General features: G+C 34.4%; 1 protein-coding gene across 1 annotated transcript in view; it reads right to left on the reverse strand.

Annotated features, from left to right (window-relative positions):
* Rab2a (RAB2A, member RAS oncogene family) overlaps positions 1-17247 on the reverse strand; it is a 79207-nt gene that overhangs the window by 33194 nt on the left and 28766 nt on the right. Inside the window, exons 2-3 of the mRNA XM_047550675.1 lie at positions 16227-16298; positions 6838-6905 (exon numbers count right to left, since the gene is read on the reverse strand). Coding sequence (XP_047406631.1) covers positions 6838-6905; positions 16227-16298 — 140 coding nt within the window. The remainder of the gene's footprint in view (positions 1-6837; positions 6906-16226; positions 16299-17247) is intronic.

A 17247-nucleotide genomic window follows, 5' to 3' on the forward strand; every position in this document is an offset into this window, starting at 1 on the left:
CTGAAGAGGGTCATGACTATTGCTTCTGAGTTTAAAACTGAAAGAGTCTTTCTTAATTAATTTTAAGAGTTCTTAAAATTTTAATCATTTCTACCTTTAAGGAAAAATAAGCATTTAAGTAAACAAAAAGCCAGTTTTAACAATTTTTGTACTTAAAATCTGCTATTTGAAAAATATTATTTTAAATGTTGAGTTCTAATGTTCCAAGGTAAATATAAAGCCTCCCACCCTCATAATGTACAGGAACAAGCTCATAATCTGCCCTGTTTTAACCCTTACTACTCTGTAATACCTTGCTTTTGTGGGCTTTCCCTCTCCTTATATTCCCTCTCCCCAATGCCACCACCCTCAGTGCCCATCAATGGGTGTGGCACACAGATGGCATTCACAGCCTGCTAAATGAAAGAGTAAGTCCTAATTTCTTAAGTCACGTGCACAAAATGGTCAGTACTCCATTCTACCTAAATCAGCAGACATGCTAAGATTCAATGCAAATAACTTCTTCTATGTAGAAACTGACAATTAGATCCTCTCTTGGTAACCAATTCTAGCACTTAGAATCGGTTCTTATGCTCGTGAGTAAGAAAAAAAGGTGCAAAAATAGCCAACTCATTCTACTTAGACTAAAAAACCATATGGTATTAAGGAGCATGAAATTAATTTATATATATATATAATTGAGTATTTATATATATATATATACATACACACACATATATAAATCCAACTTCAAAATAAAAATGTAAATAATAGGAGAATTCCTTCTTTAATGGGAAAACTAAGAACTAGATCTTTAAGTGATTCATTTTATTGTGAATCATATATATGAAGAAAGGATTCTGTGGCAAACCAAACAAAATGTGTATTTTACGAGTTCAATATAAAAATCATGTTTAGAGAGCTTGTGTTTATACTTCAATTAAGATACTGTAAAACAGTAAAAGGGAAAATAAACTTGGGAAAAGGAGAAAAACAAACTTCTATAAAACATCCTGTTCTTCCTGAATTGTTCTGCAGAGAACAAACAACATGTTCCAATATGAAAATAACTTATACAATATACTACTTTACACTAAGTTCACTGAATATGGATTTTGCCCATTAATACAAAATCAGACAAAACCTCACAAGCAAATAAAAAACCACATATTGCAATCAAAGACTATGAATTTAGGTATGCATCTTAAAATCCATTATTAGTTTGTAATAAATGAAGATTTGTTTTCAAAAGTTTCCTAATTTTTGAGACCTGACCATTACATACTCTGGCCTGGTACTTGATAAGGGCATTAGCAGCCTTGAAATAAATCTGGTAATAAATGGTAAATTAACTGTTACACAAACTAACTACATAATCCAAAAGTTAACTATTTTGATCATATTAGACTTAAATAATCTAATTTTTAAAAAGTAGTTTCACACCTGCCTAAACTGATTGAAAAATAATGTTAATTTAGGAAAATAGGTGTTATGTTTGATCCTCTTTACTATTAAGTATTGGTTAAGAGGGATTTTAGAAGCTTGAAACCAAACAGGACAGAATTCTCTGTAGTAAGGAATTCCTGATGGTAGCTCAGGGTACAAAAGAAAAATGCATTTAATGAAACAGGAATGACTAAGTGAACAGCACCAAAAACAAATAAACCTGAGCTATGGGTAGTCAGAATGGTCAATGTGCTTCTCTCAACTCACAAGGTTGTCTGACTTCTTAAAATAAAAATCAGCAACATACCCAGATATACAAAAATGTTGAGCAGAGCAAATCCGCTTCAAGAGATAACAGGCATACTCACTTACTCATTTTTAGTGATGCATTAAAAGCAGAATCATGAAACATTTGTGCAAAAGGAGTCTTACAGAGCTTCATTTTCCATTTAAACACTGCTAAATCAAATAAACTTGCTCATTCATGCTGTTTAAAAGAATTACTTCCAATAGTCATATAAAGATTCCTCCAAACTGGTGTTTCCATGTGTCTGGGTCTTTCTGTATCCAAATTTTCTAATAACTAGGCTGGCAATTAGTACTATCTTAGCTCCTTCTCCTCCATATCTCCACAAAACATGACTTTACACATTATGCTATTGCTCAAAAATCTAAGTAACTTGAGTTAAAGTTGTAAGCTCAAGAATCTGATTTCACTTGTCTCTAAAGAATTTTTTTCTTATTCACTAAATGCTTGTTCATATAATTTCTTCCTTCAGAGATTTTACCTACAGCATGAATATTCCTGCTTTTTTGTTTCTCCTTAACTCTCGGCCTCAAAAACTCTTTTCCTTCCACCTACCAATTTCTATTTCCTTAGAGGACCAGTTCAACCTCCTAAACTTTTCACAAAGCTAGAAGTTTGTCTACCATAGTCCATAGTTCTTTTCTCAAAAATCCAAAAGCACTCTCATGTGGTCTTTTAGTCTTAATATCATTGATTAGATAAAATGAATATGCTGCTCAAATGCATCCCTTTGCAGTTCTCCTGGAGGGCCTAAATCAGAGTATGAAGTGTATTTACAGTAGGCACCAAAATGTTACTTGACTGATACCAAAGAGTCAATAAAAGTTAGAAAATTAAGATTTGTGAGAATCATAGTAATATTTCTTACTTTCATTGTTAGTCATTTATCTAAAAACTCTAGTTATGTAGATTAGACAAGACTCAAAAAGGAAAAAAAAATTCTAAGTAGCCAAATAGGTTGTCCAGTGATTAAGCATTATGTTTCAGGAACTTCACTAAACAGACTATCTTAAAATTTAGACCTAAAATTAGGGAATTGCTATCACTGAGGTGAAAAATTTTGAAATCTATATGCATGAACAAACTTTTGTTTTGGATGACCATTAGATTTGAGACTCAAACTGATTTTTACTATTCCTCAGTGTTCACAGCAAGGATGGTAAGAAAACCAACCTAGACTATTTTATTCTGAGCCCTTACAGGGGTCTGAATCAAATCCTGAAGTTGGAAATATCTAGAAAGAATAACACAAATTGAATGTTTTTTTTTAGAAATATAGGATATTTACTTTGGGGGAAAAAAAACTTAAAAGAGGATACAATCTCCAACTATGGATTTTAAAAATATTGCCATATAAGAGAAACTGGAGGCCACAGGTGGGAGGTAATCATTAGAGTAGAAGGAAATGTCTAAAGTAGTTTCCTGTTCCCATGGTTGTTAAAGAAAAGGTTGATGAATGACTGAAAGGAGGAAAAACAGTAGGACTTCTAAGTTTCTCAATGGAGGTGTGATGGGAACAGCAATGAGACAGAAGGTGAAGTAGGACTATTTTCCAGCCTTGAGTTCTAGGTGCCTTCCCTGGCCCTACTGCACTCTGGATATCCATCCTTACTGATATATAGTAACAAAATAATATTTTGTTTTAAAATAATAAGTCAAATGTATAATCTGACATGATTTTCAAAATAACAACAAAAATACACAAAAAAGCTGTGATTCATTAAGAAGGAATTTTGTTATGCAAGTTTCTACATAACTCTGACAATACTCTCTTATTTGATGGGCAATATATTTGTAAATCTAAAAAAACTATATTCATAGGGAAACTGAACAGACATATGTACTTAACTAAAACACCCAAGCTACAAATTTTGATGGGGAGAGATTTATTTGGGTATTGCTGGGAAGGCAAGAATGATAAATGACAAAAGATGAGTAAGAGTAGAATGGGGGGGTAACGTCTGGCTAGAGTTAATAGGGAGAACAGACTTTTTTTGCCCTTCTTCCAACAAACAATGAACAGGAAGTAGGTTCAACTTATGTTTCTTCATTGACTTGAAATAGATACATGGCTTTGACTTCTGATTTAAATTTAAAAAATGTCACTCATCAGAGGGCGGAAAGGAGAAGGCACTGATAAGACTCATCATTGCCTCCAGCTGTGAAACTGACTGATGGCCTCAGGTCTCCGAGTTCTCTGCTGGCAGCTATTCTTGCTATTTGCAAAAAAAGAACGGCGAAAAGAAGAAAACAAACAAAATAAAGGCAGAAAGAAAAGATGATGAATTTGAAACTTGTTCAAGGAAAACTCTTAATTAAAATTTTTTCAGGAAGTGAAAATGGATATACAACAAATGACAAACATCCTAATATCCTACAACTTGGCCATAGGTGAGGATGAACTAAAACATAACATTTGGCTAATACTGCCAAGAGAACTCTAGGATGATTCTGAAAATGTCCTTGGTTAGGAACAGACATGATTCTCACTACTAAAAATATAACAGTCTATACAAATGTATAGAAGCACTGCTAAACCTGGTTATCAGGAAACCCTGTTTCACTAAGATAAAAACTAAATGTGAGACCAACCTTAATCATGATTATATTTGTGGCAAAGTTTTAGAAGTTGGGTATAAAAGAAAAGAAAACCAATGAAATTAAGAGAACATTCTATAAGACAAAGTCTCAAGAAACAACTTTCCAAAAAAGTTAACAATTCTTTTTTGAAACAGTCCTTAAAATCTGCAACAGGTCACTGGTTATTAAAGTCCTATCCTTTGCATTCTAGGAAACCTGAATTTCTTTTACAGGGTGGTTTTGAGTCTTCAGAAGTACCAAGTCTCTCTCTTTTAGACATAGAGGAAGAAAATTAGCCTTCTGACCCCACCCCTGGCAAAATGAGGTTTTTATTCTATTTTCCTCTCATAAATGCAAAAGCAATTATTTTAAATTTCTTCTGAAAGAGCTCCACCATTCAAGAAAATTCACTCATAAACTGAAAGAAAAAAATTTTAAAAGCTCCTATCAAAAGAAGGTGTGACGAGTGAACCTACAAAACAGACAACTGGGAATGAATGGTCTACTCAAATTTCCAAAAACAAAGAAAAAGAATTAAGGGAACACTTTAAGTACAGAACAGTGAAATAAATTAGAATGAACTACAGACAACAGGCGGTTTTGTCTAAAAGTTAACACTGATATATTAACCTTTCCTTTTTGAAGCTATGTACTTTGGTAAAAGATATCTCCTAAACACATCCAAAAATCGTGCAAGTTGCTTAGACAAAATAAAATTATATACTTAATTCAGTAAAATTTACTAAACACTGTTATTTGTTACTGAGCTAAGACCACAAGATGCAAAGCTGAACAAGATATAGTTAGTCTCTTCTCTCATGATGCTTACTCTGATGATGAATATGTGAACAATAAAAATAAGATGATAATGGGATCAGAGCTATAATAAAATATGCATAATTATGGGAAAAATAAGTTATTACTATGGGGGTTAGAAAGGCTTTAGTAAAAATTGACACCTGAACTAATTTTAAATAGAAAAAGGAAAAGAGGCATTGCAAGCAAAGCAAGTATTTATGTATTTAATGTATGAAAAATGTGTTTATTAGGAGTAACAAATAACCTGGTTCACACTATCACCTTGAATGAATGTTTGTTACACAATGTTATAAGCAACCTAGTTTATGTAATCAGTTCTGGGGAAAAAAAATTTTTTTAAACACATAAGTGGAAAATACTTCCTTTTGGTTGGTGATTATAATTTCATACCTTTTAGAAAGAAAAGACTGTATTTTATTTTCTCTTTTCCATGCAGTTTTGAAATTAAGTAGTTTTAGAGAATGTAAATCAAAAGTGTTTTGAGGTGCTGTATGCTCAGGGAGGAAACCCTTAAGAAATAGTAAAGTATGAATGAATCTTCACTGAAGAGCAGGTCAGAAAGCACAAGACCCCTGAATCTAATGGATAACTTTTAGAGAATGACAGAGATGCAGGGTTTACCACTAAGGGCCAACTGTGGGATATATAGCATGTATCAGGAAACCTAGGTCCCCCCCAACAGCTTTCAGCACCTTGATTAGTCTTGGGAATCCTGACTGAGACTAGATATTCTCATGATTTATTCCTTCAATAGCTACTATCTGTGACAAGTCAGTCTAATATGTGTGTAGTTGATATAATTTCCATAAAAAAGTTTCAGTGTTCAACCTAACAGGTAATAAGTTTATTATAGTTATTTTTAAATGTATTAGGGGCTGGAGGTATAGATTAGTGGTAGAGTACCAGACGAGCATGCATGAAGCCCTGGGTTTGATTTCTAGTACTGAAAAAACAAACAAACAAACAAAAAAAACCACCAAAAAACAATTTCCCAGTTTTGATTTTTAATATGGTTAATAATGATAGCAGTAAGCCACATAATCTAAAGCTCTTCGGGGTCCTTATTAAGTATAAAGGATTCTGAAACCAAAAGTTTGAAAACTGCTGTCTTAGGACATCCCTTGAATAAAATATAGTAACTTCATTTTTAAGCATCTAAGATGGGGAATAGTGAAAACAGTCACTCAAATTTATTTTTCTATATTCTGTAGTTTAGATGAGATACCACCATTAAAAACTATACAGCACGGCATGTGCTAGGTGCTCAATGAACAGTGGTAAATGATAGAATTAGGTTACTGGATTAGGACAAGATGGTTTCAAGTGGTTGGAACTAAATCAAACAAAAGAAATTAGTAAGTTGTCAGGATAAGCTGCACTATGGAACTGATATTTTATTTTACTACATATGTATACTTTAGACATACTAATTATTTTTCTTAAAAGTACAGTTTCTAGAGCACTTTCATTTAGGTTTCACTTCATTTAGCATGTACTCAGGCTCACTAAACTCCCAACACCTGCTGGCCTACGTGCTAAAATCACTGCATAAGAGAAATTAGTTTTCTTTATCATATTGTTTCATAGCTATAGAATTTTGCTATCAAAAAAACAACAAGCAAAAAACATTAAACAAAACAAGCGTACAATGTATTTTTGTAAAAAAACTTTATTGAGGTCATACAATGTACTTTTAAAATACTCACCGTATCCCATATCTGAAGTTTTATCTGTTTTCCATCAATTGTTATCATTCGAGCACCAAACTCTACACCTAAATAGAGCAGAAAATGATTTGTTAAATAAACTAGTTGAAATACATTTTGCATTCAAAGATTAAAATGTTGAATTCTAATTTCCAGAATATGCTATGCTCTGTGAAAGATAAACTTTTAACAAATAATCTGCTATCCTTAGAAAATACAGACAAAGAGGTGCTTCTAAGACATAAACTAAGGGCAATTAAAATATGAAGTTGGTGAATTCTGACATAGTCAATATCAAGAAACCAATTGTGGCCTTCATGTTTCAAATACTCAGTAACAAAAACAACTTAAGCAATTCAGTTGTGATGTGTATGCCTGTAATCCCAGCAATTCATGAGACTGAGGCAGGAGGATTCCAAGTTTGAGATCAGCTTTAACAACTTAGCAAGGCCCTAAGCAACTTGTAAGACCCTGTTTCAAAATTTAAAAAATAAGTAAATAAAAAGGGCTGGAGATGTAGCTCAGTGGGTTCAATCCCTAGTAGGAAAACACAAAAACAAAAAAGGGTAATTTAAGAGCCATAAATTGAGTAATAAATAGTAAGTATTAAAATTTCTCAAGAAGTACACTAACACTGAATAAAAACCATTCTAAAAAGGATAAATTCCAACATAACATAATCTTGATTCCCAGAATGGGTAATAAACGAGGAAAAAAATATCCAAATCTGTTCACTAGATAAAATCACTGTTTAAACATATTTCTAGACAGTTCTAGTGAATACAGACATATAGAAATGAGTACACAATTTCACATGAATTATATACATATAAATGCTATTCTGTAACTTGCTTTTTGTTAAGTAATATATCAGAGACTTTATTCTCTAACACAATCATCTTTGCAAGTCAATAAAAACAAACTATACCATTATTTTTGCTATCTGCACAATATTCTCCTTTGTATGCAGATAATTTACTGAATTGATGCTCCACTGCTACAAATTTGTTGTTTCCTTGTTTTCATTAACTAATGAATGATAAAATGAACTTTCTGTATACGTTTTTCAACTTACTATAATTCCAGGCAAATACAGGAAGAAGAACTGTAGGTAAAAGGGAATACAAAATTTCTGTTTACAAATTTACTCCTTTGCCTTTTTTACTATTTATCATCTCTTTGGAAAATATCCAAACATTATCATTTCTTTGGAAAATATCAAAACAGGAGAAAATGGAATAATTTTATATTAGCAAACAGATGGGAAGACAACTCTGAGAGTAGTCTACCACTTACACCAAATCACCAGTGCCTGGAATATATTCTATCAGTATTTAGATCAGAGTCAAGGTGGAAAGACAGACATAGTCCCCAGAAACCAGATGTCAGTTATCCTGGCTGAAAAATAGCTTCTAGTTTAACAGGAAAGAGGATACTGCCTGTGTCAGAATTTCATTTCAGTATCATCTATATAACTCCTTCAACTGTGATTCAGAGAGAGAGAAAATTAATGACATAAAGTTTAATGTTGGTTTTCACTCTATATTTTAATACTTATTTCATCGTACAGGCACAGTCAATACCAAGAAATTAATGGTGACATTCATGTTTCTCAAGCTCAGAAATATAGGAAACCTAGAGAAAAGAGACTTAGGAATCATGATGTACTAGTATAAAAACCATTACTATTTATATACGTACACGCCTATTTCATTTATATGTGTGCGTGTATGTGTATATACATGAAATAAAATCTAAGTTCTGTGCCACAGGGTGGTGACATTCACTAAACCACGCCCACCAATGACATGACTAACTGTGGTACACATTTTTTAAAAAGAGCCAGCATTTAAAAGGAACGTACTAAAGCACAAAATTCTACCTATCAGCAAGTTATTTTACAGAGTAGAAATGTTTTCATGAAACTATTGTTTGTATTCACAAACTAGATGGAGAGAAATTATATTTCTTTTTCCACTATATGGGGAAGCTGGCTTTTAAGCATAATCAAAAAACATCTACATTATCCACTGGGATATAAGACTTCTTCAGTCTTATGTCAGATTTGACCAAAAACCAACTATGAATTAGAAACAAACACACGAATGCTCCGGATACGAAAGCAAGGCAAGAGAGGCTAGCAGATGCTTCCTCTGTGGAACTGACAACTTGAGGAGAGGGATAACGATAATGAGACTGGATATACTCTAGCAGAAAAAAGGCTAACAAGTGCTGCTCCTACAGGACTGTTGTTGCAGTCCTGCTTCCTGGTCTTTGAGAGGCTTTGGTTCTGTCTATTCCCAATCCCAATCTCCACTTTCCTCAAACGTCTACACCCAACTCCAGATAATCTGATATATTCCCTTATACTAAGCCTTGGTATGTCTATCTCTTTATTCAAAGTGTAGATAGAGGCTGGTAAAACTTTAGGTCTTTATACAAAGATTCTGCCTCTAAACTTGTCATATGAAAATCAAGAAGCAGAGAACAGTTAAAAGGCTACTACAGTATTTAGGCATAAGGTACACAGTGATAGTAGTAAAACAAAATACATGAAAAACCATGACTTGCTTTCTTACCAAATGCAACAGAAACAGGTTTTGGTTTCAGCATCAGAAACAACACTTTCCCACTTAACCTCATAACTAGGTCCTGGATAGGTCTCAACTTTACAATCTATGTGGCAAAATAAAATACTAAAATCTAATGTGCCCTCAAAGTCTCAGAAACAAATACAAATAGCAAAACCTTATTTCTTTTCTGGATTATTAAAAATTGTGTCTTTTTTCCGCCTTAAGTGTATATATGGTTGAGAATTCCACTTAGAAATATTTCCTTATCTTTTTTTGTGGGCTAAACTATCATCCCCTATGCTGCTGAGACACTTGCATTTTCAATTAATAGCCAATTTGGATGGTAGAGAAATTATCTGTGGAGTCAAGGTGAAGACCTCACTTACATGACATTGTCAGGGACTGATACTTATTCTAAAAAATAGGTTATAGGTTCCAACTTTCTAGAACAAAATGCTCTAAAGTAAGAATACATTGTCTCCAAATCATTATCATCCTTACACAGTAATTAAACCATTTACTGATGAGCACTCACAATTGATACTTATTACATGTTTAAAGAACAAGAAGGTATAATATAGTTCTATAGGAAAGCAGAGAGAGAAGGGATTGGAAATAAAGTACAGTTGTCAGGCAATACTAAAGGTTCACTTGAAGTTAGTGTCCAAGAAATTAAAATGAGACTAGTTAGCATGGTCCTCAGTTTTTTCCCATCATTTATAGTCCTACACATACAGGCATGGAATGGAAATTGGAGTTAACCTATTGGTTAGTCACAGAATACAAAGAAGCAAGAGGATTGAGAGATAGATATTATTTTAATGACATTAGAATTGAAGCTTGGTAAGCTGGGAAGTAAGAAGATGGTTAGAGTGAAAAGATGGTAGGATCAACAGACTACAGATTCATGGAATTAGGAACAAAAGGAAGAAAGTTGGAAGGATGAGAGAGAAAATCAAATAAATAGAAGTACTGAAGTGAAATTCTGGAATGGTTCCTGATATTGGTAATGACAATGTCCTAGTTATGACTATGAGAGTGCATAGCTAAGGTAGGGTGGAAACAAATCACTGGAGGAAGCCAGGCACAGTGGCACATGCCTGTAATCCCAGAGGCTTGGAAGGTTGAAGCAGGAGGATCATGAATTCAGAGTCAGCCCCAGGAACTCAGTGAGGCCCTAAGCAACTAAGTGAGACCATGTCTCTAAATAAAATATAAAAAGGGTTGGGGATGTGGCTTGGTGGGTAAATACCGCTGGGTTCAAGCCCCAGCACCAATAAACAAACAAACAAAAAGGTCACTGGAGGAGAGGTAGTAAAGAAACGAAGAGGCCAGGATGTGTGTGGGTGTGAGATCATATGTGGGTATAAGGCAAATGATATAGAATGTTTTTCTAGCTGCATGATTAGTATTTAAGTCATTGCTTCAGTGCTTCTCAAACTTTAATGTTCATATCAATCACTTGGAGATCCTGTTAAAATGTGGATTATGATTCAGTAGATTCTTTTGATTTTGCTTGTTTGGTTTTTTTTTTTTTTTTTCTTTTTTTTGGGGGGGGGGCAGGGGGTGAGCCCTGGGGACTATGTGAGCTAGGCAAGTGCCCTATTGCTGAGTTATGTCCCCATATCCTCAGCAGATTCTTAAACAAGCTCCCATATATCGATGTGGTTGGTCCAGGGCTCTAGCATGGACTTTAAATATTATTGTGTACATAAAGTTATTTGTAAACTTTGATGTAAAGGCAAGTGTGTAGCAATCAAGATATTGTCTTATGCCTATCTTAGCAAACATTTTTATATTCCTTTTGAAATTATGTGCTAATGATTTTATGTTATAAATTGCCATTATATGTTTCTAAAAATGTTAAGGAGGGCATGTGTAGAAGCAGTAACAGTAATTAACAATACTCACTGCTTCTGGCCCATATGTAGCTTGACTGATTGAATGGCTGTAACTGAATGCACTGAATTTACTGTATTTAACTCTATGTAAGCTGTAATGGCAGGAAGAGATCATAAGAACGGTCAGTCTTTGCTTTATAAAAACAGTCTTCAGTGGAAAAAGCATAATTGTCAATGTCAATAATGAACTGCAAACATCTCTTACTATTTTGAGAAATAAATAGCTGTTTGCTTCACAGAAATTTATGAATTTGAAAGAAAGTATCATTAACCTCAAATATTCTGAAATTCTGATTACGTTCATTTTATAGGATCTGAAATTAAATTTTAGTTAAAAAAGGTGTTCATGGGTGGCTAACATCTTTATAATAATAGACTCTTGCTAGAGTCAGCTGCCCACTGACTCTAGCAAACTGCCATCCATCCAAACTGCCACTCATCGCTACCAATTTGGTAACCAGGTTGTACAAAGTACAGGCCGAGATGACAAAACAAGGAACAAATTGAAGTAATGAACTCTCTTTCCCAGAGAACATGGAAATGAGTTTAAAATACTCTCTGTCCTCCTGAATGGGATATGAACTTCAGAGCTACTGATAATAACTCTTTCTCACCATGGAGACCAGGAAACCAAAAACATTGCTTAATAGGAAGAAAGAAAAATGAAGTAGGTATGAGAAAATGACAGAAGAATGTGAAAAAGAGAAAATTTCTTATCTTTCCTCCTTAAGAGCTATAAAAGCTCTGGTAGGCTGCTCCCCTCCCTCAGTTTCTGTGGGACATTTAAATATTTAAATATTATTTGGCTTAAGGTGAGATACTGATATTTACAAACTTTTTGAAGAGTTAGAGAGGTGGCAAAAGGTATGTAAGTCAGGGTCTAACCAGAAAAACAGCAATTACACTTAAGCAATTACACTTCCTGCCCTAACAGGAAGCTGCTACCATCCCTAGGCAGGGAGGATGCAGGGAGAAACTAGGGTTATCAAAGTGTAGGAACCAGACTACTTGGGCTTGCCAGGCAGGCAGGGGCGGAGCTAGAGTTAACGGAGAACATACAGTCAACCCAGGCTGAGAGAAAAGCAGAATAAGATCCTTGGCTTCTCTTTTCCTTTAGTCTTCTATTTCCCAGTGTCTGCCATCAGTAAACCTAGAGTGAAGCCAGCTGGCAATTATATGAGTTACAGTTTTCCAAACAACTCTTTGATCTGCTCCCTCATCTCTCTTTACAAGTGTAGCCTATGCCAATTTCAGACAGCATGCTCGGATCTGTTCCCTCCATTGGGTGTGCCAAAACAACTTAGAAACTTATATGTAAGATTCAATAAAAAGGAAGAACACATTTATGTAGTACTCTAATTTTTAAAAACCAAAAAAAAAAAAAAAGAAAAAAAAAAAAAGGTTAATTGTCTTAGGATTGGGGCATGCCTAAAATTAGCTACCAAGGTTTCAAACCTATTGAACAAAGAGCAGATCAGATACAAAAATGAGCTCACAAAAGCTAAACAAAATCCTAAGGCTAGTATAAAACACTATTTTACCTATCATCACTGCATATACTTGAAATTATCAAATTTAAAATAGATTATGGATAAAATTCTTATTAATAGGAGTTACTAATGAAAGTATCAATATATCCACCGACTGCATGTGATTTGGTTGAAACTATTCACTGACCTAACAATCTGATTGCTTTAGTTAGCTATTTCGCTGCTGTAATTTAAAAGACCCGACCAGAACAACTGTAGAGGAAAATTTATTTTGAGGGCTCATGGGTTTTCAGAGGTCTTAGTCCATAGAAGGCTGGCTTCAACCTCAGGACTCCAGGTGAGGCAGAACATCATGGAGGAAGAGTGTGGCAGAGAGAAGCAGCTCACATGTTGTTCAGGAAGCAGAGAGAGAGAAGTTTCCACTTGCCAGATACAAATATATACCCCAAAGCCATGATCCCAGTGCCCACCTCCTCCAGCTACACCCTATCAGAGGATTAATTCACTGTTTGGGTTAGGACTCTCACAAGCCAATCATCTTCTCTGAACCTTCTTGCATTGTCTCACATGAGAGCTTTTGGGGGACATTGCACATCTAAACCATAACACTGATCAAAAAGCTGTATCTTCGATTTGGTATTGTGGAAATATGTAGGACACGAAAATCAATATGCAAGAAATGAAAACTTAAAATCTATAGAAAATAGGCTGTGATTAAAGATTCATTAAGCAAGCAGTTATTAAAGAATAACTAGGTTTCCAATTTCCCTTTTTCTTCATATGTGACTAATTCTTATTAGTTAATAGTAAGCTGTAGAATAGTCAGCCAGTTAGATTCCTTAGTTTTCAGGATATAAATATAATTTTTGAACAAATAAGAATCCCAAATTCCACCAGAAAACTTTTAGATCTCATAAGTGAATTCAGTAAAGTAGCGGGATATAAGATCAATGCACATAAATCTAAGGCATTTTTATACATAAGCAATGAATCTTTGGAAAGAGAAATCAGGAAAACTACCCCATTCACAATAGCTTCGAAAAAAATAAAATACTTGGGAATCAATCTCACAAAAGAGATGAAAGACCTCTACAATGAGAACTACAGAACACTAAAGAAAGAAATTAAAGAAAACCTTAGAAGATGGAAAGATCTCCCATGTTCTTGGATAGGAAGAATTAATATTGTCAAAATGGCCATACTACCAAAAGTGCTATACAGATTCAATGCAATTCCAATTAAAATCCCAATGATGTACCTTACAGAAATAGAGCAAGCAATTATGAAATTCATCTGGAAGAATAAAAAACCCAGAATAGCTAAAGCAATCCTTGGCAGAAAGAGTGAAGCAGGGGGTATCGCAATACCAGATCTTCAACTCTACTACAAAGCAATATTAACAAAAACGGCATGGTATTGGTACCAAAATAGAAAGGTGGATCAATGGTACAGAATAGAGGACATGGACACAAACCCAAATAAATACAATTTTCTCATACTAGACAAAGGGGCCAAAAATATGCAATGGAGAAAAGATAGCCTCTTCAACAAATGGTGCTGGGAGAATTGGAAATTCATATGCAACAGAATGAAACTAAACCCATATCTCTCACCATGCACAAAACTAAACTCAAAATGGATTAAGGACCTCGGAATCAGACCAGAGACCTTGCATCTTATAGAAGAAAAAGTAGGTCCAGAGCTTCAACATGTCGGCTTAGGACCAGACTTCCTCAACAGGACTCCCATAGCACAAGAAATAAAAGCAAGAATTAATAACTGGGATAGGTTCAAACTAAAAAGCTTTCTCTCAGCAAAGGAAACTATCAGCAATGTGAAGAAAGAGCCTACAGAGTGGGAGAAAATCTTTGCCAATCATACTTCAGATAGAGCACTAATCTCCAGAATCTATAAAGAACTCAAAAAACTCTACACTAAGAATGCAAATAATCCAATTGACAAATGGGCTAAGGAAATGAATAGATACTTCACAGAAGAAGATCTACAAGCAATCAACAAACATATGGAAAAATGTTCAACATCTCTAGTAATAAGAGAAATGAAAATCAAAACCACCCTAAGATTCCATCTCACCCCAATTAGAATGGTGATTATCAAGAATACAAGCAACAACAGGTGTTGGCGAGGATGTGGGGAGAAAGGTACACTCATACATTGCTGGTGGGGCTGCAAATTAGTGCAGCCACTCTGGAAAGCAGTGTGGAGACTCCTTAGAAAACTTGGAATGGAACCACCATTTGATCCAGCTATCCCACTCCTTGGCCTATACCCAAAGGACTTAAAATCAGCATATTACAGAGATACAGCCACATCAATGTTCATAGCTGCTCAGTTCACAATAGCCAGATTGTGGAACCAACCTAGATGTCCTTCAATTGATGAATGGATAAAGAAACTGTGGTATATATATACAATGGAATATTACTCAGCCATAAAGAATAATAAAATTATGGCATTTGCAGGCAAATGGATGAAACTGGAGAATATCATGCTAAGCGAGATAAGCCAATCTCAAAAAACCAAAGGATGAATGATATCGCTAATAAGTGGATGATGACACATAATGGGGGGTGGGAGGGGTTAGTGTTAGGGTTAGAGTTAGGGTTAGGGAGGGGGGCAAGAATGGAGGAAGGAAGGACTGTATAGAGGGAAAAGAGGGTTGGGAGGAGTGGGGGGAAGGGGAAAAAAATAACAGAATGAATCAAACAACATTACCCTATGTAAATTTATGATTACACAAATGGTATGCCTTTACGCCATGTACAAACAGAGAAAGAACATGTATCCCATTTGTTTACAATAAAAAAAAAAAAAAAAAAAAAAAAAAGAATCCCAAAGTGTCTGACAACCTAAAATTTGGAGGACAAAGTGAGAAATGAAGTAGTGAAGTGGCTTGACCAAACAGTGGCAATTTAGCAAACTGATTCAGTTTCTGCTCCTATCATGATGCTATACTGCCCCTCAATTATTTCATTATTAAATACAATTCAAATCTTAATTATCAATATCTTCTGCATTGTTTGTACAAAGTCGAGTAATACGGATTTTTACTTCACATATTTCTTAAATAGTGATGGAAACTAAATTGCCCAAGAAACTTAGTTTCAGCTGGGTGCAGTGGCACATGCCTGTAATCCCAGTGATTTGGGAGGCTGAGGTAGGAGCTCTCAAGTTCAAAGCCAGTCCCAGCAATTTAGAGAGGTCTTAAACAACTTAATAAGACTGTCTTTAAATAAAACATAAAAAGGGTTGGGGATGTGGTTCAGTGGTTAAGTGTCCCTGGGTTCAATCCCAGGTACCAAAAAAAAAAAAAAAAAAAAAAAAATCTAGTAGAATGGACCCTCTTACATGTTACACTTAAACTATTTTAAACTTTTAATGCTTATCTCTTTTATAAAACTTACCAATAGTGAGGTCATGCACTGGCTGAAACCTTTTGTCTGTGAACTGTAGCAATAAGCATGATTTACCAACACCTGGAAATTAAAAAAAAAAATTAACAGACAAAACTCACAGAAATTGAGTAATCTTTACAAAAGCTCATGGAAAGTGGCAGCAAGGGTTTCTGGATGCAGTGAACAATTTACCATGATTTCTCAGTACTCTAAATTTTCAAATGCCCTTTTTGCCCTTTCTAACTCATTCAACATTTCAATATAAAAGAAAGATACGGCAGCTAAACTTTCAGAAGACAACTAGGTCCTTCTAGTAGACTCTACCATAGTACCACTCAGTAGAGTTTTCATGTATTTTTGTTTTTTTCTTCATCAGTGAAAATATTTAAAGCACACTAATTTCCTATATTAGTTTATCATATGCCCAAATACACAAGCCAATAGTAAATATTTGAGATCTACTTTTCTGGGAAAAGTTGCTTGTTCTGATTTCTTGCTAAGTCATTTCATGATCAACTGTAATCCGAATTGCATTCCTTCATTCTACTAAAACTGACTTCATTAAGGTCATGAATAACTTCTACATTCCCAAATTCAAAGGAAAATTTTCTATATTCATCCTACTTGTCCTTTAAAAAAAACAAAACAAAACTGGACATTGAACATCACATCTTCTTCCTACTCATTTTCAGATTCTTTAAGAAACATTTCCTCATCCTCACACTATACTAAGTCTGTTTAAGTGACAGCATCCTGAACTTCTATCAAACATGAAAGACAGTCCTCATTCAGTCTTTAATGAATGCTTAGTATACACTGCACTAGGGACTTGGAAGATACAGTAGTGTAGAAAACTGACATGATTCCTATATATGGAATTTATAATCTACCTTAAGTGGAGCAATTACATAAAATGAACACCTAAATACATAGATGAATTATAATCTGAAATAATTACAATGATTATTGCAACTTTAAAGAAAGAATAAGGTGACATTAGAAAAAGTGATGAAAAAGACTTGAAGCAATA

This window comes from Sciurus carolinensis, chromosome 1 (assembly GCF_902686445.1).
Source record: "Sciurus carolinensis chromosome 1, mSciCar1.2, whole genome shotgun sequence".
Taxonomy (NCBI): Eukaryota; Metazoa; Chordata; class Mammalia; order Rodentia; family Sciuridae; genus Sciurus; species Sciurus carolinensis.